This window comes from Micromys minutus, assembly GCF_963924665.1.
Source record: "Micromys minutus genome assembly, chromosome: 13".
NCBI classification, from domain to species: domain Eukaryota; kingdom Metazoa; phylum Chordata; class Mammalia; order Rodentia; family Muridae; genus Micromys; species Micromys minutus.
The window spans coordinates 9,331,246-9,355,499 of NC_137982.1; the positions used below are offsets into that span (position 1 = coordinate 9,331,246).

At 45.3% G+C, this 24,254-nt stretch overlaps 1 protein-coding gene across 2 annotated transcripts; it reads right to left on the bottom strand.

Moving 5' to 3' along the window:
* Window positions 1–1,129: 1,129 nt before the first annotated feature.
* ZBTB43 (zinc finger and BTB domain containing 43) lies at window positions 1,130–18,694 on the bottom strand (the record flags this gene model as incomplete). Of its 2 annotated transcripts, none has more annotated exons than XM_080928258.1 (2): window positions 1,130–5,797; window positions 18,606–18,694. In XM_080928258.1, one exon carries the CDS (start codon window positions 5,772–5,774, stop codon window positions 4,374–4,376), a length of 1,401 nt encoding a protein of 466 aa, XP_080784384.1. In that variant the 3' UTR covers window positions 1,130–4,373. The 2 variants fall into 2 exon arrangements, with proteins under 2 accessions (XP_080784384.1, XP_080784383.1); XM_080928257.1 differs by lacking the exon at window positions 18,606–18,694 and adding an exon at window positions 11,747–11,831.
* Window positions 18,695–24,254: the final 5,560 nt, after the last annotated feature.

Consider the following 24,254-nt stretch of genomic DNA (forward strand, 5'->3'; position numbering starts at 1 on the left):
CTGCTTCTCAAGTGACCTCTGCTGTACTGCTGTCCACCAGGATCTCAAGGAAGGGGTGGTAAGGGGACCAGAGGAATCGCCGTGCTGTAGACACAGTGCTGTTTACCCATGGCCACGATGGACAGGCCTCTACCTCAAAAGGAGGCCAGACAGGGTCTTCTGGAGGACTTCCCCACCTAGAGACCGCTAAGTGAGTCTAGGCAATCTGGAGCTGGCTTTAAAATCAGCAACAGGGAGGTGGGGGTTGGGGGGTGCCTCACAACAAACAGTGGTAACAGAAGGTTTGTGTGGGAAGATGGTCTAAAACAAGCGAGTGTCTGTGGTAATGAGCTGTTGTTAGGAAGTATGTGGGGCCTCTGAAGCAGGCTGCTGCCTTTCCAGGGCTGGGCTTTTTGGGGGAAAGGGAGGCAGGAGGGCAAAGCAAGGACCCGACTGAGGCACTTGGGGACGTTACAGAGCAGAGAAGCCCACTAGTGTGTGGCAGCCACACTGGCCTGCTCTTGGATCTCAGCACCACGCCACTGTGCTATACAACTACTGTCCTGTGAAATGAGAACTGTGGGGCTCTGGAGCTACGTGGCCTTAGGTGGTGTGGCTGTCCACTGCCAACCTGCACCTAGAGGGAGCCAGGTGTAACTGCCCTCGGCTTCTCCATCACACCTCTCTCATGAGGCATCTCTGATGGCTCCTGACCACAAGCCAAAGGCCAAGGGTCCAGTCAGCCTCTTCCCAGGGGAGGATGGAACCAGGGAAGACTCATAACATCCTGCAGACTAAATTCGAAATACCGGATGGGCATGGCAGGTGGGTTTGGATGAGATACCTTCGGCAGTAACTCCTGAGATCAGGCACTCCCGGCTCCTGTGAAAGACCTGCATAGTCTTTAGGTATCGAAAGGCAATGAGGCAACTTTAATATCAGACTAAAGCATGAGTGAGAACACGACTTTGTACAAAATGAACAGGTAACGTTTATTAAAACTTGTCATACAAAAAGACATGGTCTCTTCTATAAGAAGAAAATATTAAACAGTAACATTCAATGAAAACCACGCTGTACATTGAAGACAGCAATTCTAGAAAGAACTATTTAACTTCTAAAACACAGGTGGTTCACAAAGTATCCATGATATGCACCTAATGACAATCTGCTTATCATCCCATGGTTCTGTGGCCTAAGAGTCACCTGACTTGCATAAATAAGGTAATTTTCTGGAAGAAACATTGGGAACCTCATAAAAAGAAAAAAGGCAGCAGCAACTGACACGACATAGGCTTCAAGCAACATTTATAAAGAAAAAAAATCACATTTGCAAACGGTGTTCCAGCATCTTCCCACAGGGCACTATCAGTAGAGGTTTGCAAACTAGTACCTTTAAATATGTAAATAGCAGAGAGAGAGAGAGAGAACAAAAACAAAACCCAAAGTAACCCAGGATTCACTGGATAAAGTTAGTTTGCCAGTCAGAGCAGCCTAGATCCCAGAAGCCCAAGGGCAGCCTGGCCCATGACCCTCAGCATTCCCAAAGTATTTGAGAATTTAGGGAGCAACCACATTTGTGGGCAAGGCAAAGCGCCACCCTGACCTTGGGGACTTAGCCCCAGTACACCTTTCCCAGATCCCAGAATGTTCCTCAACTTGACAGGGTAGGCCACCCACTACAGCATGCGGCTTTCCCAACAGCTAAAAGCCTGCCAAGGGTCAGAGTGGTTCAGGAAGCTCCTCCTGCAATGGAGGGGGCCTTTAGAGCAGGCTCTAAGAATGTGGGTAGAGAAGGTGAGAAAAGAAATCCAAGGTCATGGGTCAGGGCTCAGGAGAGCACAAGGGCAAACCGCAGCACAAAAGGAGTTCCTGTGACATGTTTCCAAGATTGAAGGCATAGTGCCTGCAGATTATGAAATGCAACCAGTGGGGCCATGAAGCCCTTTCGTATGAGGACTGGAGAAAACCAGGCAAGTGTAGAGACATATATTTTGCTGGTGGGCCACTGACAAAATCCCTGAAACACTGGACAGTGCTGCCCACAACTATTCAAGCTCGTTTGGAAGGGTGAGGATTTCCTAAGGCAGTGGTGAGGGAGAGACTAGCACTGCAACAGGCAGGCTGCCAGAAAGGCTCTCTAATGGGAAAGGCAGGCCAGAAGCCTCACGTTCACATTCTGGACCACGACACCCCACTTTCTCACAGGGTTCGCCACATTCCAAGTGAACAAAAGCTTTGACAGACTCAGGACGAGGATTCCTGACCCAGTACAACCCAAGGACCAGGGTTCCCACGGTGGTTCTTTTACCCCCAAACTCTTCTCTGCAAGGGTTTCAGACGCCAATGGGAGACAGCTCTCGGATCTGTTCAACAGGCAGAAGGCATGGACATGAGGGCTGCTTCTGACAAGAGCATGGCTTAACTGCCTCAGTGTGGAAATACTAAGAAGCCAAAACCACTCTGCCCTCACCCAGCTCCAGGTCACCCCTAAGCCCACTGGCCTAGTGTGAAGAGTAGGAGGCACATGAGTGTGACTGTACACCTCCACTCGCTTCTCAGGGACAAGGACAGGGCTGCTGACTGGAACACACTGGAAGATCATCTGAATGTAGCAAACCACTAGGAGGTAATATCTAGTTTCTAGGTTTAAAAAAAAAAAACCTACATCTATAATCATAATAAAGTTTTAATGCAAAGTGCTTTTATATGCCAAGACTGGTACAGTGTTTATAAATAAATCCCTGTTTTGTAATCTTGATCACAAACGTTTTACTGGTGAGTCCACATTTTCTTTCCTCTTTCTAGACAAAGGTCAAAGGTTCAACCTTTGTGTCAGAGACTAAATATCAGAGGTTTTTGCCAGAATGTCTGTGATGTTAGAGATGCCAAACTTTAAGAATAAAACAGATATAGGAGCAAAACCCTGTCCTACTGTCTAGCTAGCTCTGACACAGCCTACAGTCACATGGGAAGGGAGTCTCAATCGAGGGAGTGGCCTATGAGCATGTCTGGCCAGCAGTCTGGACTGTCAATATTCAATTCCTGCCATTAGTTTCCTCTACGATGGTAGTGTGAGCTGACACAAGCCTTTTCCTCCCTAAGCTGCTTTGGTCAGAGTATATTATTTCAGTAAAGGAAAGCACACTAGACCCCTACCCAGCAAGAGCCTCAGGCCTCTCACATGCTTAAAAGCTTTCTGAACACAAGCTTTCTTTCCAATCAAAAACATCTGACCATGCAGAACAGACCTCAAGGGCAACCTTGTCCTTGTGAGTGAGGAGGTGGGGTGTGTGTGTGTGTGTGTGCATAAACTACTAGGACTTGTAAATGTAGCTTTCTCTGCAACTGGGGAACATGAATCTATAAATGATGTTGCTTAATGTAGGGCTCCTTTGCCCTTTGAAGCCACATTCCAGCTATCACCCAGAGCTGACAATGCTGCTCTGCACACCCTCTAAAACGGCACTCCCCACACCAGTGTTTTAAAGATTCCTTCCAGCCTTCTGTTTATAAGTTGCTGCCTCTCACTCACTATGGCAATGTCTTGCTCACAGGGAACTCTTAGCCATGCATTCTGGCTTAGTCTCATGAGCTGTGTGGTCCCTGGCTGCCCTTGTTGGGGAGCACCATGATCTAAGGCAGGGGAGCCACAGGCTGCTGCTAGCCAGCTTGTCATGTGTCACTGAAAACTGGTCGTCTCCTGCCATTAAATGAGGGACGCTTAGGACAACACACCAACTAGAAACCCCTCTCTGGCACCCATAGACGTAACCAATTACAATTAAACATAAAATTGTGCCTTATTCAGAGTCTGGCACGGAGACAGTTTCTCCTACTTTGGACTCAGAAGCCCCGTCTAGCATCACCACGGCTTTAGCTAGAACCTTTAGAACGTATTAAAGTAGACAAAAAAGAGCTCTGCTCACAGCTTACCCAGCAGTCCTTGCTGTAGCCTTGAGGGGGGCAGCATCCAGTGATGCAGTGACCAAAGCAAAGCCCAGAAGCCCTACAGCTACCAGGAGAGAACAAAATGCAACAAGACCTTGGGACAATGGTGACAGCCAGACGCTGCCACCTGGGCAGAACTGGTGGGTTAGATTCTGCCACCCAGTCCCCCTGCCTTAACCACTGCTGGCGGGAAGGGCTGACTTGCCAGCTGGACACTGGGTGAACTTATCCCAATCATCCATTCTAGGCCAGGATGAGAACATTCAGATTTGAGAAATTAAATCTTTTAATTGGCCTACTTAGAGCTGGTCTTTCAGAAATATCTTCCTCTTTTTTTTAAGCCTCTCTCATAATAGCAAGTGGCACGCATCATCTGTGCCCAGATTTGCATTAATTACCATAGTTTATTTTTGTGCATGCCACTCAAGGGCCAGACCCTATTTTTAGTTAGCCTCGGTTGTATTCTGTTCAGCCTTTGCAGCTTCATAGGACTTGGTACAAGAAGTCACATGCCTGTGGAAACTGTCCCTCCACATAAATCTCTTTGCACAGATATTACACTCATAGGGCTTTATGCCTGTATGAATTTTCATGTGGCCCACGAGATGGTGCTTCATTTTGAATTTCTTACCACAGACACTACAGCCATACGGGCGAAGACCGAGGTGCATACTCATGTGTCGATCTCGCTGACTTTTGTGCGTGAAACTTTTCCCACACTGACAAGGATACAACTTGTCGGTGGCTGAGAATCCTAAGTGGGACGCCTCTTCTTTTATCCCCATCACCATTTCAATATTCTCACTGTAGCCTGCAGCAAGGGCAGCCTCCTGTTTGTGTCCAATTAGACTCCCACCCAGCTTTTCTCCAGAGAACTCTTCCATGGAGGAGCCGTAGAAGTCCACCTGTTCATCATAGTTGCTGCCCTCTGCTTGCTCGTCAAACTCTTCCACTTTCTTCTCCACAATTTGGAACTCCTCTTCTGCTCCTGAAGGCTGGGCCCCATGCTCCGTCTGCATGGTATTGGCGGACTCAGTGACCTGGTGCTCATCGTAGGCTGCGTGCACATCCATGCCATCCCATGCCTGCTCCAGGCGCTCAGGCTTCACGTGGATCCAGCGCCTATGGGCCATGATGCTGGGCTTGCTATACAGAGGCCGGGTGTAGTGGAACTCGGCGCTGTCATTGGTGCCCTCCTCCCCATCCTGGCTGGCCATCTCAGTGCTCAGGCGGTCATGCTCTGTGGATGAGTTACTGGGCAAATATTCGTGCTCGGTGACCTGAGATGATAGCTCGTCTTTGGTGCTCTCCTCTTCATTCTCGCCGTCTCTCAGTTCCTGGGCTTTGGGGAAATCAGTGTGACCCCCAGAGCCCAGCTCAAAGCTCTCGACCAGGCCATTGTAGTTACTGCTACTGGGAGACTGGTGGTCACTGCCGTGGTTTAGCTTCTGACACAGGACTGTGGGGTTTCCCTCCAGAACCTCAGTGCACTTGTCCACCACATGCCACATCTGGAGGAAGCTGGCTGCTGTTAAGTAACTAACAATTTCTGGAGCAGGCATTACAAGGCGTCCTGTGTAGCTAAATAAAAGAATGTTCTCAAACACTCTTGGGTTCATCACATCGGGCAAAATAATCCTCCTACTGTTTTTCAGGAGTACTTGATCACAAAAGTAGGGTGAACTGGCAGCAAGAACGGCTTTGTGTGCCTGAAAAATGTGGCCTTGGACAACAATGGAGACGTCACATAACTGTCCTTGCTGGCGCTGCTGGTTTAGTTTCTGCAGAATGGTGCTGGAAAAATCTGGAAACTCTACTTGGAAAGAGTTTGTTCCAGGCTCCATTTCATCACCAATTTTGTTTAGTGCTGCAAGAAAAGGAAAAGTTAGTACCAACTCCACCTTGAAGAGCTCCCCTCACCCAGCATTAAAAACAAGGCAAGTTCCCAAGTTCCATCTAATGCCCTTGCCTCTGAGCACTCATCCATGTGTGTCAGTCCCCTAAGATCAGCCTGTAAGAGCTGAAGGTCCCCAAAGTAAGAGCCACTCCCTACCCACACAGCAATCTCCATTTTGCCCTGTCTGTGGGTGAGAAGACAGAATCTAAAGTGGATATATCTCCAAGCATACAAATTCTCTACTAGTACCTATAAATAAACAAACACAAATCTTATAAGTCATCTGTAATCTCTGGACTCCCCACATTTACCAAAACTAAAGAAAGGAACAACAGGACTGTGGGAGGGGCTGGGGTATAACTGGGAGTAGAATGTATGCTTAACATGTATGGTTCTCTAACCTCTCCCTCCATGTACACTCCAAAATGGGAGAGAGAGACAGAGAGAGAGAACTGAACCAGGTCTCAGTCCCATAAGCATGGGACAAGAGCTTGGTTCCCCAGGGCCCAGGTAAAGGATGATAGGTATGGTAGCTACTGGTTGCAATCCCTAATGCTTCAGGGTGAAGACAAGAGGATCCCCCCATCCTCACTCTTGGTCAGCTAGTCTAGACAATCCAGTTAGCTCCAAGCTTAAAAAAAAAAAAAAAGGACAGAAGGATGACTCATGGCTTCCACACACAAGCTCCCACGTGTACACATGTACAGACACTAAAGGTGACCACTGGACTTGAGTTCAGGGAAGAACTGAAGGAGATGGTGCTGCAGTCAGTCAGGAAAATGATAAACAGTCTTTCAGCACGAGGAAACACTGTGCTGCTGGGCAGTACAGGCCACTCTTGGGGTCGTGGCGATTAGTTCCTTAAGGACTTCTGACATGAGCAAAGCGAGGTTTTCCTATCTGATTGTTTCTATATTGCTGAAAGACTTATAGACCTACTAGGAAGTTGCTATATCCCTGCTACTAGACTTTAGAAAACAGTAAGGATGGCCCGTGCTGCTGCTAGAAACATCTGGCGGGCACTGCATGAGACAGTTCCATACAGGACTGGCTCCCTTGTCTTGAAGTCCTGCTGGTGTCCCTGACTCTGCAGTGTATGTACACAGGAACACCTAGAGCAAGGCTCAGGCGGAAAGTGCTCCTCTGCAAAGTTTGAGGCTGAGGGTTCAAATCTCCAGCACCCATGTAAATGCTAGGTGAGTGTGGTAGCCTGTCTGTAATTCTGGTGGAGATGGATCCCTGGAAAAAGCTAGCTGGACTGGCAGAATGGGTGAGCTCACGGATAAGTGAAGGAAGGCTCAATATGCAGAATAGAGTGACCAAAGACACCCAATTATCAATTGACGGCTTCCACACATGAGTGCACATACGAGCATAAACTCTTCCTACACCACACACACACACACACACACACACATTTATCATTGCCATGTATCACCTTGATCTAATACTATAAACCAATCATCAATAAATACCAAGTTTTCTAAGAAACATAGACAGAGCCAGACAACTCAAACAAAGATCAAAAGCTATCCTTTAAAGAACTTAGTTTATATGTGTATTTTTTAATGTGAGTGTGTAGTGGTAGGATCCTCTGTGCAGGCAGAACAGAGGTCAATATTAATCTGTTTTTTAGGGGCCTCCACTTGTGATTTTAAGACCACCTCCAGGCTGGCTAGCCATCCAGTCAGTCCCAAAAGATACACCCTGTCTACCTCTCCAGTGCTGGGACTACAAGCACCCACCACCATTCCAGCTATTTATGTAAGTGCTGGGGATTGAACTCGCGTCCTCAATGTTTGCTGGGCATTTACCAGCTGAGCAATCGCTTACAGCAGTTCTTAAAAAATCTTCCTTATAATTGTATTATCCTTCAATTCCTCAGAAGTCACACTTGAGACGAGAGATGACAAGTGAAGAAACTGAGGTGTTCTTAATCACTTGCTCTTAACAAGTGTAACATCACTCTCTCTCCTCTCTCTTCCCCTGTAGTCCTGGCTAACCTGAAACTCTGTAGACCAGGCTGACATCAAATGCAGAGACCCTCCTGCCTCTGCCTCCTGGATGCTGGGACTAAAAGAGTGTACCACTAGGTCTGGCTCTCCCCTTTCCTCTCCTCCCAGGGCTCTTACCAGGTGAGAGTCTGCCACTGGGCTTCAGACCAGCCCCTTCCCTTAGTCCTCCCAATTATTCTGCAAATGCAGGGCTTGAAGTTCTTAAGTTCAGTTATTTCAAGCTTTCCTAAAGTTAAAAGATTGTTTTAAACGAAGTAATGAGGTCAGTGTTAACTCTACAGGCCACGGAGGTTTTTTCCTATCATGTCACCCTGCTTTCTCCAAGGAGACTAGAATGCTGGGCCAGTCATTAATAATGTTTAGATACGACCATGCTTTTTGAGCAAAGCATTACTTTATGGTTTTATATATCCCAAAACATTGCATAATAACAGAGCATAAGACTGTTTAGGTGTCTAGTTTGTAAAAGGGAAGCTGACCGTGAATCTGCATGGCAGACAGATGTTTATGTAAACTTTGGGAGTAATATCTGGGTAGAGATCCTCTAGGTATTTCTCCCCACTGTAGACTGCTGGTTTGAAAAGGGCAAGAACTGGTAGGTCTGGAGAGATGGCTCAGTGGTTAAGAGCACTGACGGCTCTTCCAGAGGTCCTTTCCCAGCAACCGCATGGTGGCTCACAACCATCTGTAATGGCATCTAATGCCCTCTTCTGGTGTGTCTGAAGACAGCGACAGTGTACTCATATACATTAAATAAATAAATCTTAAAAAAAAAAAAGAGCAATAACAAAGATCAAATAGAAGCAGGAGTACAGTATCTCAATAGCTGTATTGTGATCACAGAATTGCTACTTGGAGGACAGACTCCCTTTAGGATTAGCTCTGGACCACGTAGAGAATATCTGGACTTTAAGATAGGGAAACATCATAGTTGGCCCTCCTTCAGGTTTAAAACACTATATGAAAGAGGAAAGGGTGGAGGAGGTTTAGTTACTATCTCTTGATTAAAACAATAAAACCCTGGCCATGGGTGGAGACAAGAGACATTCTAAACATTACACACTACTGTCCCTTCCTTTCATACTCAATCTTACTGGGTTTGCCAGGAGATCACCACTTCAGGGAAGGGATACACTTTAAGATCTGCTAAGGAGACAGGAAGAATAATTACCCTTTACTGAAACAGTATACACAGCATAAAATCTCAATGAGCTATAGCTTGCAGAATTTCAAACAGCCTGCCTACTTTTCTATCTTCTTTCTCTTACCAACATCCTTCTAAATCCAAAGCATGCTGATCCTGAGCTTGCTTTCTTTCTTAAGATTTATTAATTTTATTTATATGAGTACACTGTCGCTGTCTTCAGACACACCAGAAGAGGGCATCAGATCCCATTACAGATGGTTGTGAGCCACCAGGTGATTGCTGGAATTTGAATTCAGGACCTCTGGAAGAGCAGCCAGTGAGTGCTCTTAACCAGTGAGCCATCTCTCCAGACCCCCCCCCATTCTGAACTTTTTTTACCTTTCCTCTTTCTTATTCATCACCTTTCTTCCAGCACTTCCCAAGACTCTACCTGTCTTGTTTTCCCACCCATTCTAATAAAAGGTTCCTTAAGCTTCTGGATTGCCTTAAAATTCCTTCAGCTAGGAGACAAAGTCTGCTAGAAGGAAGTGGAACTTCTGTTGGATGGCTGTAATGTTGTTGGCTCTACAACGCTTCTGTAGTTCGTGCCTCTGAACTCACAGCTAATTCAAAGTTGGGCACAGAGGGGTACACCTGTGAGCCCAGCACTGGGTCTTAGGTCGGAATGAGTTTGAAGTCCACTTGGGTTACATAGTGAGACTGCCTAGAATAACCAACAGATAACTGAAGATCAACTATTTCACTTCATAGGGCAAAAGTAAGTAGGAGATACACCGTGCTTGTTTATCTTTGTCAAGGTGGTAACTGACCCTGTCTCTTAGGATGGGTGGGTTGTGACATTGTTCTGTAATCTCTGAACTTGTAAACACACTCAGAAGTGGCTATAGCCTGTTTACACTACAGCTGCTGTTTTAACTGGCTAAAAATAATCAATTCCAGGATTCACTAAAAGACAATGACGAAGCTGCAGGCAAAGTACGGGTGAGGAAGACATCAGGAACACTATCATTCTTACAGGGCCATAACCCTGCAGAGGAGACAGACACTCCAACCGTCATTCAAGGGCAAGGTCTGACACCTTAAGAAGCCAGGGTGGAGCTGCACATGGGTCCAGCCACTATAAAGTTTGAGTCACCAGACATCAAGACAGGCTCTCATCACACATAACAAATACTAAAATTATCCAAGTGATATGAAAAATGAGCTGAACTCCAAGATTCTGGAGCTGTGAGCCATAGGCTTTAAGATATCAGATACCTCTGACCAGCAACTCAACTTCCTGCTCCTGGCAATCCTGGCAGAGCAGCAATGATCTTCAGAGAAACAGTAACATCTCATCCTGTCTGCTAGAGGCTGTGCCCTAGTTAGGTTTTATTATCTTTGCAGCCTAGAGCCTAGAGGGATTGGCCTGTGGCTGTGGGGAAGTGCCTGGATTACTAATTGCTGTAGGAGGGCCCAGCCTACTGTAGGTGGCAGTATCTCTAGGCAGTGTAAGTAACTACCAGAGCATAAGCCTGTTGAGTCAGAAAGTAAACCAATAAGCATAAGCAGCTTTCCATGGTTCCTGCCCTGTGTTCCATTCCTGGTTAGAGCGTCACCTGGCAGTGTAAGCTTTCTTCCCAAATTACATTTAGACAGGGTTTTATCACAGCAACAGAACGAAATGATACTACAACACTGACTCTCAACATTAAACAGGACTGAAGCAGCACCAAGTATCTCAGAATAAGATGTGGTGAGGTTAATGTGTTGATGGACTAAGGCAGGAGTAGGCCTGAAGTTGGGGCTAACTGCAAGGAAGGCCTCATCAAATGTAGTCTAGGTCTGAGAAATCAAAATAGTATGTCTGGAAAACAGTGACGGGATTTACAGAATTGGGGAAGGGGGGAGATATAGCACCGTGCACCATAGTGGTATCATCAAAGAGAGAGACCACACACAATCGGTATTTGCATATCATATTACTATGATAACCTGAGCTGAGTGCATACAAAACCTAGTAAATAATCCTGGTGAAAAGGGTGGACAAAGATTCCAAAAGGGACCCTCGTCAACAGTGCTCCACAATGAGTGCCTGCCTGCCTGCCAAGTGGGAGACACCTGGTTCCAAGCCCAGCACACTGCCCTGAGCCCCTAGAACAATGAAAACTATAAGGAACCCTTTTCTCAGCCACTAAGATGGCAAGAAAAATAAGAGACATTAACAACTGTCAGAGGTGTCCGATGGAGAACAGAACACTTACACTCTGCTGGTAGGTATGCAGATAGGGGGTTGGGAGTTTCTCAGACAGTTACAAGGATACAGACCAGCAATTGTACTCTTAAGCATACTCAACAGAAGAGAACACAGAAGACGTCCATACCAAAGCTCATACTGTCCATTAACAGCATCATACAAAAGGCCCCAAGCAGAAACAATTAAAACAATAAGTGTGTGTTGAGCAACAACTACAAAATTACTGGGTACTGTACCAGTTTGGAGTAGGAAATACCTTGGCTGGATAGCCATGGCTACTAACAGGTAAAACAACACAGTGACAAACAGGACTATGGTAATGGAGCTACTGACACTCCCTAGAGGGACTTTAACTATTCCTCCCTCATGCCCCCACCCCTCAGTTCCCAAGTGAACTATAGGAGGTGAGAGGGGACTCCATAAGGCTGCTTCCTAGAGGTTATTGGCCATGCCGGAGTGCTTACCCATTCCCTGTAAGCAGCCCCTCACCCACACTCTGTAAGCAAGCCCGATACACTCACTGGTTCGACAAGTTGGACTTTGGTGGAATCGTACTTTGCTCTGTCCTTGGTGCCCTATCTGGGATGAATAAACGTTTGTTCGCATCTCCCTAGGAAAAGTTAATGCAACACTGGGTAACTAGGAAAATGTCATAATCTATACACATTTAAGTATGTACACAAACACAATTGTCTCATAGTATCTGTGGGAGTTGGTTCTAGGATTACCCCTCAAATATCAAAAATCTGTGGATGCTCAAGCCCTCTGAAAAAATGATGCATATTCACATGCCACCTGCTTTGAACCATCTCAAGATCACTTCTACTTCCTGACAGGCTGTGTACACAGTGTCAGACTGCACTGCTTATGGGACGGCAAGAAAGTCTATATACTAGCAATACAGTTACCTTACTTTAAAAAAATATATTATTTATTTATTTGTTGTATATAAGTACATTGTAGCTGTCTTCAGACACACCAGGGCACCAAATCTCATTACAGATGGTTGTGAGCCATCATGTGGTTGCTGGGATTAAACTCAGGACCTCTGGAAGAGCAGCCAGTGCTCTTAACCACTGAGCCATCTCTCCAGCCCCCAGGTACCTTCTTTTAAAAAAGAATTTATTGTATTTTAAGCTATGTGTACATGTGTGTATGCGTGGGTTTGTATATGTGAATGCAGGTGCTCTTGGAGGCCAGAAGCTGGTAGTAGATCCTAGGAGCTGGAGTTCCAGGCAGCTTGTGCAAGGGTGCTGGGGACTGAACTCTCTCGGAGATAAGGATGTGCTCTGAGTCACTGAGCCATCTCTCTGGCCCTTCCTAAACATTTTCAATCTGTGAAGGGTAGACTCCTCTGTCCACAGACAGAGAAGCAGCTTACGTATAAAATGTTTCACACAGACACTGTTCCAGACTCTGCACCCATAGCACTTTATAATGTCTACCTCATTTGGTCCTGCTTGCAGCAACCCTCAATAGTTACTGTGACAAGACCAAAAGGCCAACCTATTTGCCCAAGATCATCTAGTAGGAAGTGGTGAGATTTAAGACCAAAGCACATATTCAGGCCAATCAGAGTCTGAGAGGTGGGGTGCAGAAAGACAGAAAGGAAGGTAAGCACCAGTATGCTTCACAAATCATTTAGATAATTCTTGCTTTGAAACAAGGTCTCACTATGCTGTTCAGGATAGCTTCAAACTTGGGGCAGTCTTCCTGCCTCAGCCTGGATGAGGTGCCACTACATTAGCTAATTTAAGTTATGAGCAAGCCATTAATAATCTTCAGGGTATCTGTCAACATCAAACTTGAGTGAACAAGCAATTTTATGTTATCTTTCACATAATTTCAAAACTCCAACAGCAATGATCCTTTTAAACTAATTATGCCAATCCCAATTCATTCATCATTCATAGAAGCTATATGCTTCCCCTCCTTCCCACCTGCCCCTAGAGTTTCTCTGTGTGGCCCTTGAATTCAGAGATCTGTCTGCCTCTTCCTCATGAGTGCTGACATTAAAGATGTGTGCCACCAGCACTCAGCTGAGCTGCTATTACATGTTTTTTTAAAGGGAAGATAAGAGCTGGTGATAGGGCTCAGTGAGTAATGGGTAATGGGGCCTGCTGCCAAGCCTGAGTTCAATCCCCAGGACCCGCATGGTAGATGGAGAACTGCCTTTCCCACATTATCTTCTGACTTCCACATGTAGTGGGCACAGGCCCATGAACATACGAAGTAAATAAAAGTATAATAAAAATTAAAAATAAAATTAAGGGGTTAGAGCACTGACTGCTCTTCCAGAGGTCCTGAGTTCAAATCCCAGCAACCACATGGTGGCTCACAACCACCTATAATGAGATCTGATGCCATCTTCTGCTGTGTCTGGAGACAGCCACAGTGTACTTATATATAATGCAGAAGGTAAAGGACCTTGTACTGAAGACTCCCTTGAAACAGACTGCCTCTGTCACCCCTCCATGCCGATGAGTTGAGCAGTAGACACTATTCTTTAGCTAAGAAAATTATGTATCAAATCTCAGACACCATTTCAACGGGGACTAAACACCCTAAAAGAGCAGAGACAGCGATGAAACAGGGAGGCAGACCTACCAACTCCTGTACTGAAGCCCTCCAGGGATGTCTTTAATCGGAGCATATGGTAATTTGCATGTTCACTGTAGAAGGCACATGTAAGCACAGTAAATGTTGCTTTAGAAAATTTAAAGTCTGGCACAAATGTAGAAAATACCAACACTCTGTGCTTACCAAAATTCTTCTTGTTAGTCAAATGCCTTGCATCCACAAAACAGCCTGTAAACCCTGGACCTTAGAGCCTCAACATCCTACTAGGTTCAGAGAGTAAACGGAAGCTCACATGACAAAGCCCTGCTCAGGCCACAGCAGCAGGCAGGGGTAGGGGATGGGGATGTCCCAGAAGTTTAACTTTAACTCTAATGAATACTTTCTAATTAAAAAAAAAAATCACTTGGCAGAAACCTCTCTCTGAAATGAAGGGTCCTATTAATATAAAGTACTACAGTGCCAAGCCTTAAAATGTACAGTATTCCTCTGAAGAGGAGTCATCTGATCTAGCCCATTAAAACCTTGGCAAGGAGTTAGGAAATGGTTATGAGCATTGGTTACTCTTTCAGAGGACCCAGGTTCGATTCCCAGCACCTACAGGACAACTCTCAACCATTTCCAGTCCTAGGTGATCTGATGCCCATTTCTGGCCTCTGGCCTCTATGAGCACTAGGTACATACATGTAGTATAGGCACATATGATGGCAAAACATCCCCACATAGAAACAAATTCTTAAGTTAAAAAAAAAAACTTGAAAAACTACATTGTATTTGCTGATAAAAAAAATGATTACAACATATAGTCCTAAAAATATATTATTAGTAAATGTGTAGCTTACCCAAGAACAAAGCTGTGTTCCCAGGATAATGTTCCTTATGCCATGGCCATCAAAGAGCTGTCTGAATGGATACAGAGCAAGAATGCATTTCTCAGTTTTGCTGTAAATTAAATTAAATCACACTCATTTTTGAAAGGAAAAATCACATTGAAAAAAAACCTAAGGTGCTAGGCTTGAGATTGCTCACTGGTTAAGAGTTCTTGCTGCTCTTTCAGAGGACCCGAGTTTAGTTCCCAGGACTCATGTCAGGTGACTTACAACTGCCTATAACTCCAGCTTCAGGGGATCCAACTCCTTCTGGCCTCTGTAGGTACCCGATACACATGGCATACATGCTTATACTCACACGTGCAAATAAAAATAAATCTTATTTAAAAAAGGGAACTTGTGTTTACATGTGCTTCCCTGATGAACAGTATGAGGAGCAGACAGTGATCAAGGCTGCCGCTGGCCAGTCAAAGTAATCCCAGAACTCAAGGGCCAGCCTGAGCTACACAGCAAGACTCCATCAAAGCAAAAGTATTTATTAGGAACCATCATACAGAAGCTCTTGGCTTCTGCTTCTGTAGTATTTTTAAATAAGGTTTTATTACACGTTAACGTGTCCTCTCCTTCTACCACATGGGTGCTGGGGGTCAGACTCAGGCGGTCAGACTTAGCAGTGTGAGCAGAGCAGGCCATTTTGTACCACCCCTCCATCTTGGCTGAACTGTGTGACAATACCTGAACTAAAGTGATGTGTTTCTATAGACTCTTGCCTTCCTGCCTGGTCAAACCCAGGAGTGGCTGGCCAGGAAAGATGCTTATTGATTACCTAAAGGTCTCAGATTCAAGTGACTACTATCCATTACCCTCAGCAACAACCAACTGCAGAGCCAAAGAGAAACTTGTCAATCTCCTTCTCTCCTCCTCTCGGCCCCAGCATGTAAGGGACCCTCTGCCACAGTTCTCATGCTCTCCTCAGCCCTGCCACGCTAGTGTCTACATCACCCATGAAGTCCAACACTCTTCTAGAATGTTACCTCAAAGAATAATCTGTCTCAGCGGTCCCCCCTTGATCTCCAAACCTTTCATAATGGTGTGAAAACTCTGAAGAAAGCTCCCTGAAGTAGGCTGCTTCCTGGGACCCCACCACCTCATTACTGTTTTCTCCCTATCCAACTCTGGCCTCCATTTTCCCAGCATTCCAACATTTGTTGCCCCTTTCCCAAAAACCTCAATACTGGGTCAGAGCATTCTGGGCAAGCCCCACTGTTTTTAAAGCAGCTGAGTCTAAGGACACTTATTTTCCTCAGTTCACTGTTACTGACATGTGTCACACCCCTGGAAGGGACTTCTGCTAGGAAGAAAAACTGAGGCAACATGTTGTCTAAGTCTGAAGAATTTTGAGACCCACTCTGAGGATTTGTGAGCTACTGGTTTGTAGCTAAGCAGCCCAGCAGGAGCATTCATCTCCTTTCAGTTCAAAATGTCAGCTGGAGCTGGCAGCCCACACAGAAAACACAGTTCTTGGGAAGTAAAGGTAGGAGGAACAGGAGTTCAGGGAGCTACCCTGGGCTACACCAGGCAGGATGTATGTGGCCGTTTTAACAGCTGTGGCTACTGAGGTCATGAGTAAAGCAAGATGAATGATGACACAAAGGATGACTTCACTTGGAAGAACTATGGATGCAACTCTGAAGCAGACAGTATTCAAAAGAGTGGGGCTTAGAACGTCTCAGAAAGCCGGTCTGGTCCATTTCCCGGGCACTTTAACTGATGGATCTTTGTTTATGTTTTCACGGTTCTAAGACCAATAGAGTGTGCACTGATTTTATTCTTTAAAACTCTAAGCCAAAGTGTTTTTAGTTAGGATAAAGAAGTACAAGTGCTGGAGATGAACACCGGACGGCATCTAAGAGTCAATGAAATACAACAGTAAGTCAAGTGTTAGGCATATTAGAATGTTTGAAGCCAGGCTGTTGACAAGTTTTTAATACCAGCACTCAGGAGGTAGAGGCAGGAGAATCCCAAAAGTTGAAGGCCAGCCTGTCTGTAGAGAGATCTTGTCTCAAAAACAACCAAAAAACAAAACAAAGCCAGGCATGGTGGCACGGGTTTTTAATCCCAGAACTTGGGAGGCAGATCTCTTAAGTTCAAGACCAGCCTTGTCTACAGAGTGAGTTCCAGGACAGCCACAGCTACACAGAGAAACTCTGTCTCAAAAAAGCAAAAAGCAAAACCAAAGCAACAACTAGCCAACCAACCACACTAAAACAAAACAAAACAAAATAAAAAGCCAAATGCTTGAAAAATGACCTTAAAGGCAGGTAAGGTTTATAAAACACAAAAAACAACAACAAACAAACCCAAAAAAGCCTAGGTTATGAAAAAAGAACAGACCATTTTCTACTCTAATAAAGGAGTATTTTTCCAGCTTTACAAGTTCTTTGCATGTCAAAGGGAATGTGTTTCTCAAGTTGCCCCTCAGTAGATCTCTGCATTGACTCCAAAGGGGCCAGGAGGGAGGCAGGTGGAAAACTGCTGCCCCTAGATTTAAAGTAACTCAGGGCCCCAACCTCCTTTCTAAGTCTCAGCTGAACCCACTGCTGTGAAGGGCTTGGCTCCAATCACTACAGGGGATTCAACTAAATGTTCCAAACCACAGTTATGTTGACACTATATCATTCACACTGTTATGCAGAAACCATTTCTAGAATGTTCTCACCATCTCTTAAAACTCTGTTTCCACTAAGCGGCAGCCTATTTGACTCTAGCACTTGATAAATTATGTTTCATATCCTGTGTATCCTAGATACTCCACTTCAAAAGTTTTAGTGTTCATCCCTGTGTCTTCCTCTCAGACAGTACTTTGGAAACAAGCAGGGAATGAATTTCTATTGGTTTCTAAGTTCTTCACTAAGCTGTTCCTAGAAACTGCTACTGTGCTAGGATAAGAGTCTCAAAGGCAGATGGAAGTCTGGTCCTTCCTAAGGTCTGTAGATGCTGGTCTGGTAAAACGGCAGTTTCAGACTGCACTGGAGGCCACCTGGGGGTTCCTGGAAAATGCAAACTACTAGGAGGAGAAGTTCAAGACTCACTAAACTGCCTAGATCCTTCACTGTGAAGGCCAGTAGCTCCTGACACTTTATTAGGTTTGCTTACACCTGTCAGAACTGAGGGCCAGACTGTGTTTGGGCCACTGGTAATGTTGCCCAGACAGGGGAGTTTCACAGGGTCATGAGTCACCTGCCATGGCCCTCAGAGGTTCAGACAAGGCCCGCCCTGCCTAAACAAACCCAGTTGGGAGGGAGAGAAACAAGAAAACGAGAGAGAGAGAGAGAGAGAGAGAGAGAGAGAGAGAGAGAGAGAGAGAGAGAGAGAGAGAGAGAGAGAGAGAGAGAGAGAGAGAGAGAGAGAGAGAGAGAGAGAGAGAGAGAGAGAGAGAGAGAGAGAGAAAAACAGACAATTTGGCCAAGAAGTCCGTGTGACATTTGTACCCTGAACCAAAGGGCGGCCTGAGGGGGCAGTAGCAGGGTCAAAAACCACCGAGCCAAGGAGACAGGGGTAAAGACAAAGTCCAAAGACTGTCAGCACCAGAGATGCAAAGTGTAAACTCCAGCTGACAAGAGGCTAGGTGAGGACAAAAACAGGTGACAACGTTCTGACAAAGACGCGAAACTCAGCAGTGAGGTTCTCCTTCGCGGCGTCGGTTCGCGCGTGGGTGGCTCGACCCCGAGGTCGCTCCGGGGGCGGATTCTCCAAGCGCTCCAGCCTGCGGTGCACCTGCTGCGGGGTGACCTTGGCTAGGAGGTCGCCCGGGAGGCCGCAGGACTCTAAGTCGGGGCTCCGGGGCTTCGGAGTCACTCCCGCCGTCCCGCATCACCGCCGTCGGAGGGAGCGCAGTGTCCCCTGTCGCGGACACTCGTGACCCAGACCAAGACCTCCCGCGCGAGCGCCCAGCCTCCCCACACTGCCGTACCTTCAGACGGCTCCGCGCCCGCAGCTCCAGCCTACCGGAGTGTCCCTGTTACCGTACCAAGGCCTTATTCTCCGCCGCCACAACCGGGACAACTTCCGCCCGAGTCTCTCGCCCCTCGGATACGCTTTCTGATCCCGCCCCCGAAACTGCCAGTGCTTCCGGAGGCGTGTCAGCGACGCTGTAATGTGCGCATGCTCCAAGAGTCCTTTCGGGGCGGGTCTTCAGGACGGCACGCTCAGGGGGCTGGCGCCTGCGCAATGGTTTCTAAGAGTGATCTAATTTCGAGTTCGTAGCTCTTTGAACCTAAGAGAAAGTTCAGCGTGTAAAGGTGCTTGTCGCTAGGTCTTATGGCCTGGGTTTTATCTCTAGAACCCGAGATGGAAGACTGATTCTTACAAGTTATACCCTAACCTCAACAGGCAAACTATATAGTAAACGAACACTCACCCCACACACACCAAAAAAAAAAAAAAAAAAAAAAAAAAAAAAAAAAAAAAAAAAGGTAATAAAATTCCAAGATGGCTTCGAACTCACTATGTAGCTCGAGTTGGACTTAAATCCACTCGTGCCTGCACCTACTGAGTATCAGGATTACAAGGATTTGTCTCCATACTTGGTGTAGGGTGGATACTCTGGCTGGACCAGACATACATTTATTTGTCTTAGGTTAGACAGTTTCCTAGATGTGTGCGCCTACTTCTTGGGTTCTGGAATTCAGACGTGTTCAGAGAGGAGGCTGGGACTCTCCAAGAGAATTATTCAAAGAAATTCTGGGAGGGCCGGAGAAATGGATCAGCGCTTAAGACCACTCGTTTCTCTTCCAGAGGACCTGGGTTCAATTTCAAGCACCCAGATGGTGGTACACAGTCTCCGTAACTCCACTTCCACTGACACCAGGCAGGCAAACAGTACCTAGACACGTATGCAGGCAAAACATGAATACACATTTTTTAAAAAAAGATTAAAATAAGAATGTTCAGGGAAACAAAGCAGAAGAAAACAAATACTGAAGCACAGAACTGGGAACAGGTGTGGAACATCTTGCTGGGGTGTGTGTGTGTGGGGATTAAAGGAATGGCTCAGTTGGCAAATCCTTTGCAAAGCATTGCAAACTTGAGAACCTGTATTCAGTCCCCAGAACCATATAAAAATAGCAGGTGTGGTGGCAGGATTTTAATGTCAGTGCTGTGGAAGCAGGCATCAGTGAGTTTCAGAACAAGAGGGAACCTGCCTATAAGGAGTAGATGGTATTACTGATAGCGACACTAGGGGTTATCCTTAGACCGGCACAACCACCCATAATGCCTGGATAGCCACAACTGCATGAACACACATACATGCATATAAAAATAATCGGGGACACTACTCTCTGAGCCTCGCCCGCCATCTGCCCAAAGATGACAAGAAGATGCCAGAAAGTCGGCCAAAAAAAGACAAGGACCCAGTTTAAAAAGAAAAAAAAATGGGGCTGAGGTTGGAGAGATGGCTCAGCGGTTAAGAGCACTGACTCCTCTTCCAGAGGTCCAGAGTTCGATTCCCAGAACCCACATGATGGCTCACAGCCATCCATACTGGGATATGATGTCCCCTTCCAGCATGCAGGCATACAAGCTGATAAACATAAATAAATCTTTTTTTAAAAAATTGGGGTTGGAGAGATGGCTTGGTGTATAAACTTGAATATGAAGCCTACTTAGACCACATAGGTAATTCTGGGTCAACTTGAACTGTGCAGTGAGATCTTGTCTCAAAAAAGCAAAGCAAAATAAAATCTCAACACATCGGATGGTAAAGTGGTTAAGAGTCAGGGCAGGGCTTGGAGTCATCTGAAAGCTACACTCCGCCTCAGTTCTCTTGCTTTGCCTGCCTTATACCTTGTCATATTCGGTGTGTTTAATGATGCTTGAAGTTCCCAGCTTGGGGTGTGCTTTAGAGCCATAAGGAAAATTGAAAAGACTGGTGAATCATTTAAGGAGTATATTCAACTAGACACTCGAAAATATGCTTTCCAAATCCTCGTGCAGCCACCTCTATGTGTTCATTCTCTTTGTGGCAAGAAGGTGGTCACAGGCCATGCCTGATCCAGTGCCACCAGCTAACCATGAGATGACGGAGATGGTTTGGGCCACGTCTGAGTCATCTGAGATGGCAGAGATAAGTCTAACTTCCCCAAATTCAAGGAACCACACCTACTCCCTGAAGAAACTATTTATTTGACCTAATAGTCCCTGGGGAAATTCTTGGAGGCATTGCTGGGGGTCATGTGTCTTAATTGGGTAAAAAAAAAAAAAAGGAGGATGGGCTGGAATACTTATTTTTGAACCAGATTAAAAGATATTTTGAGTTTAACATTACATCATTGATTGCATGTTTATGTATATGAGTACATGTGTCATGAAGTAGGGTGGGGTCAGAGGAAATTTATGAGAGGTAGTTGTCTCCTTCTTCCATGAGGGTCTTGGGACTGAACTCAGGTCATCGGGTTTGGTGGCTTTACTTGATGACTCACTAGCCCCAGAGTAGTTTGTTAAATTTAATAGAGAATGGATAATTTAAAGACAGACCTTAAGAGACAGAGAGGCAGTTGAGAAGAAAGTAAGAGCACGGGTGTGGGCTTCCCAAAGGAGGCTCTCACTTCAGTGTCTCACAGTGCTCTGATTGCATATGGGGTTTGAGTGAATTTTGAAGTTATTATCTTTAAATAGTTGTTTTCCAGAGATAACCTGACAGTATTAAAATTGTGTGTAGATGCTTGTGGAGGTCAGAAGAGGGTATTGGATTCCCTAGAGCTGGAGTTACAGGCACTTGTGAGCCACTCTTCTGGGAACTGACCCTGGGTCCTTTGACAGATCATTAACCATTGGGCAGTATCTCTAGCCCCTTAAGCTAGTTTTATTTTTAAAGGCCATTTAAATGGATGGATTCCTCTCCCTATCCAATATGTCCCTTGTTTGCTTGTAGTCAAACATATTTCCAATTGATAAGCCTTCTCAAACAGAAATATTAAAGAATGTGATTTAAAAGGATGACCATTTTCTAAGGAGGTTTAGGGTAGGCTTCAGCAGTGCATTGAACTTTCCAATGTCTATGCCGTTCATTGGAGAGTCTCAATGTGCCCTGAACAAGTTTCAGCATGAAAAGACTACAAATACAAAAAAAAAAAAAAAAAAAAAAAAAAAGGAAGTCTGTTAGTTAGCTGTTGTTAACCCCAATGGGATGGAAGACAACAAAAATGTGTTCATTTATCTATGGATAAGGTCTTTTGACTGGCTTCGAACTTGCTACATAGAGGAAAATGACCTTGACCTGCTTGCCTCTGGCGTCTTGAGTGCTGGCATTAGGGGCATGAATCGTTATGTTCATTCTATGCAGTGTTGAGGATTGAACCTAGAGTTTTGTGCATGTCAGGCAAGTACACTACTAGTTGAGCTACAACCATAAAATAGTTATACATACATATATATGTGTATATATATATAAATATATATACATATGCATCTATATCTACATTTGCCTCCACCTCCATCTCTCTATATATCTTGAGCTGTGACCATCTGAGCTTAGATTCTCTCTGCAGGTGAGCCAGGTCTACTCCAAATGAATTCATTCAGGCAGATCCAGCCTAAAGGGACATCACCAGCCCAGGAGCTGCTCTCCTGACCAGATAGAGTCTAGCCTTCTCTTGTGTTTTTCTCTGGTAATACTTGAGTGTCCAAATCAAGCCAAGCTAAGTCCGAAGTCAAAGGGTGGGGAAGCACATTCTACTTTAAAGGGAGAAGGGACATGGTCCTTTCACGACAGTCTTGGATAGGTGGCTATATCGACCTATTGAGAACCATGCATCAGTTGACCCCAAGCTTCTGTGTTAGGTTGGTGTGAGTTCCTCCTGTATGTAAGAAGTAATAATTGTGGCCTATTTCAGTTTGAGGTGCGTTAAAGTACATCAGAACAACACAGCTGAGGAGAAAACACTAAGCACATGTCTTCCCTAGCTGGCCTCTTATGTTTGCATATCTAGGTGCTTTCAGTGTATCCTAAGATTGAACTGAACAGTCACTAGCACTTGGCTACAAGACTGAGCCCATGTATCAGAAAAGGAGGAAACTTCGAGCAACAGGATATATATTAGATAAGATAAGGCTTTGCATCCTGATTCAATAGGAAGAGGAATCTGAGGACGGGTTAATACTAGACTTTGGGAAGGTTGTACCTCTCTAAAGAACTCAGCCAATGAGGAATTCAGGGTGGAGCAGGGAAATGCAATTAGGAATATAAAAGCCTAACTGTTCTGCACCAAAATGGCATGCTGGCCATGATTGCCTTTTCTTTAGGCTGATGCTTTGTGCGAGGCTGTAAAATCAGCAGCCTCATTTGTCTCCTCTGAGTCCCTAGCACTCATTATGAAATGGGGATCATTGTTTCCGACAGCAGTATGAAACGTATCGCCATGACTCTAAAACTCTTGAAAGTCAGACTCAAATGCCTTGGAAGTCTCAAGGTCTGGGTTCTCTTGATCCACAGAATGTCTGGGTATGCCTCAGCTGAGTTCCAAGAAATGTGAACAAGAAAGGAAAATTTTCTACCTCCTCCCTACACCCCTCCACACAGTTCCTCATACAGTGATGAAACAGCAATATGGTAAGCCCAACAAATGTGCTTGTTAGAAAAGGAGAAAGGTGTGGGAGGGCAGGACCGCCAATGGTCCACAGCAACTCTGAAATTCCACTGGGCAAATCTTGCTACACAGTCAGTTTCACTTCTGTTGCTACAATAAAATACTCTGACAAAAATCAACTTAAGGCCATGAAGGGTCCATTGTTTTATGGAAGTCAAAGTAACAACTTAAACAGCTGGCCACAGCACATCCAGTCAGAAGTAGAGAGACATGATTGTGTGCATGTCACCCATTTGCTTACTTGCTTGGGCTCAGCTTCATTTCTCTACTTTTACTCAGTTTGGGACCCTTGCCCTAGGGAATGGTGCCACCCATAATGGGCTGGGTCTCCTTAATCTGATCTAAGCAATCTCTCACTGTTGCAGTCTTTCACGGCAGTTCTAGATTGTGTCAAGTAGACAATTAAACTAATCTTTGCAACTGGTAATGGGCTTGTCTTGCAAGCATGAGGAACTGAGTTGATCCCCAGAATCCATTAAAAAAAAAAAAGTCAGGCATGGCAATGTATGTTTGTAATCCCAGTGCAGAGGTGGCAGAAACAGGCACATCTCAGGGATTTGCTGGTTAGCCAACTTAGTGAAGCTATCCTACTTGATGAGTCCTAGGCCAAGTAAAGAGACTCTGAAACAAAGCAACAAAACAAAATGTAAATGGAACCCTTGGATCACACTTGAGGCTGACATTTGCACACAAATACATGTGCACCCCCTCAAACCACATCTATGTGCTCAGATACACAGTCATTCAAAGATACAAGATTCAATATTTGAGGTCTCAGGACTGTTAGGGTGTCTGTGATATTAAAGCCATCTGTCATCTCAAACTTGCTTTCTTTTTAAGATTAAAAAAAAAATCTTTCAAAAAACAAAACAAAACAAAACTATGAATCAGATGCCCTCAGAGGCATTGGATCCCTCTGGAAGTGGAACGACAGATGGTTGTGAGCTTCCTGACATTGGTGCTGGGAACTGAAC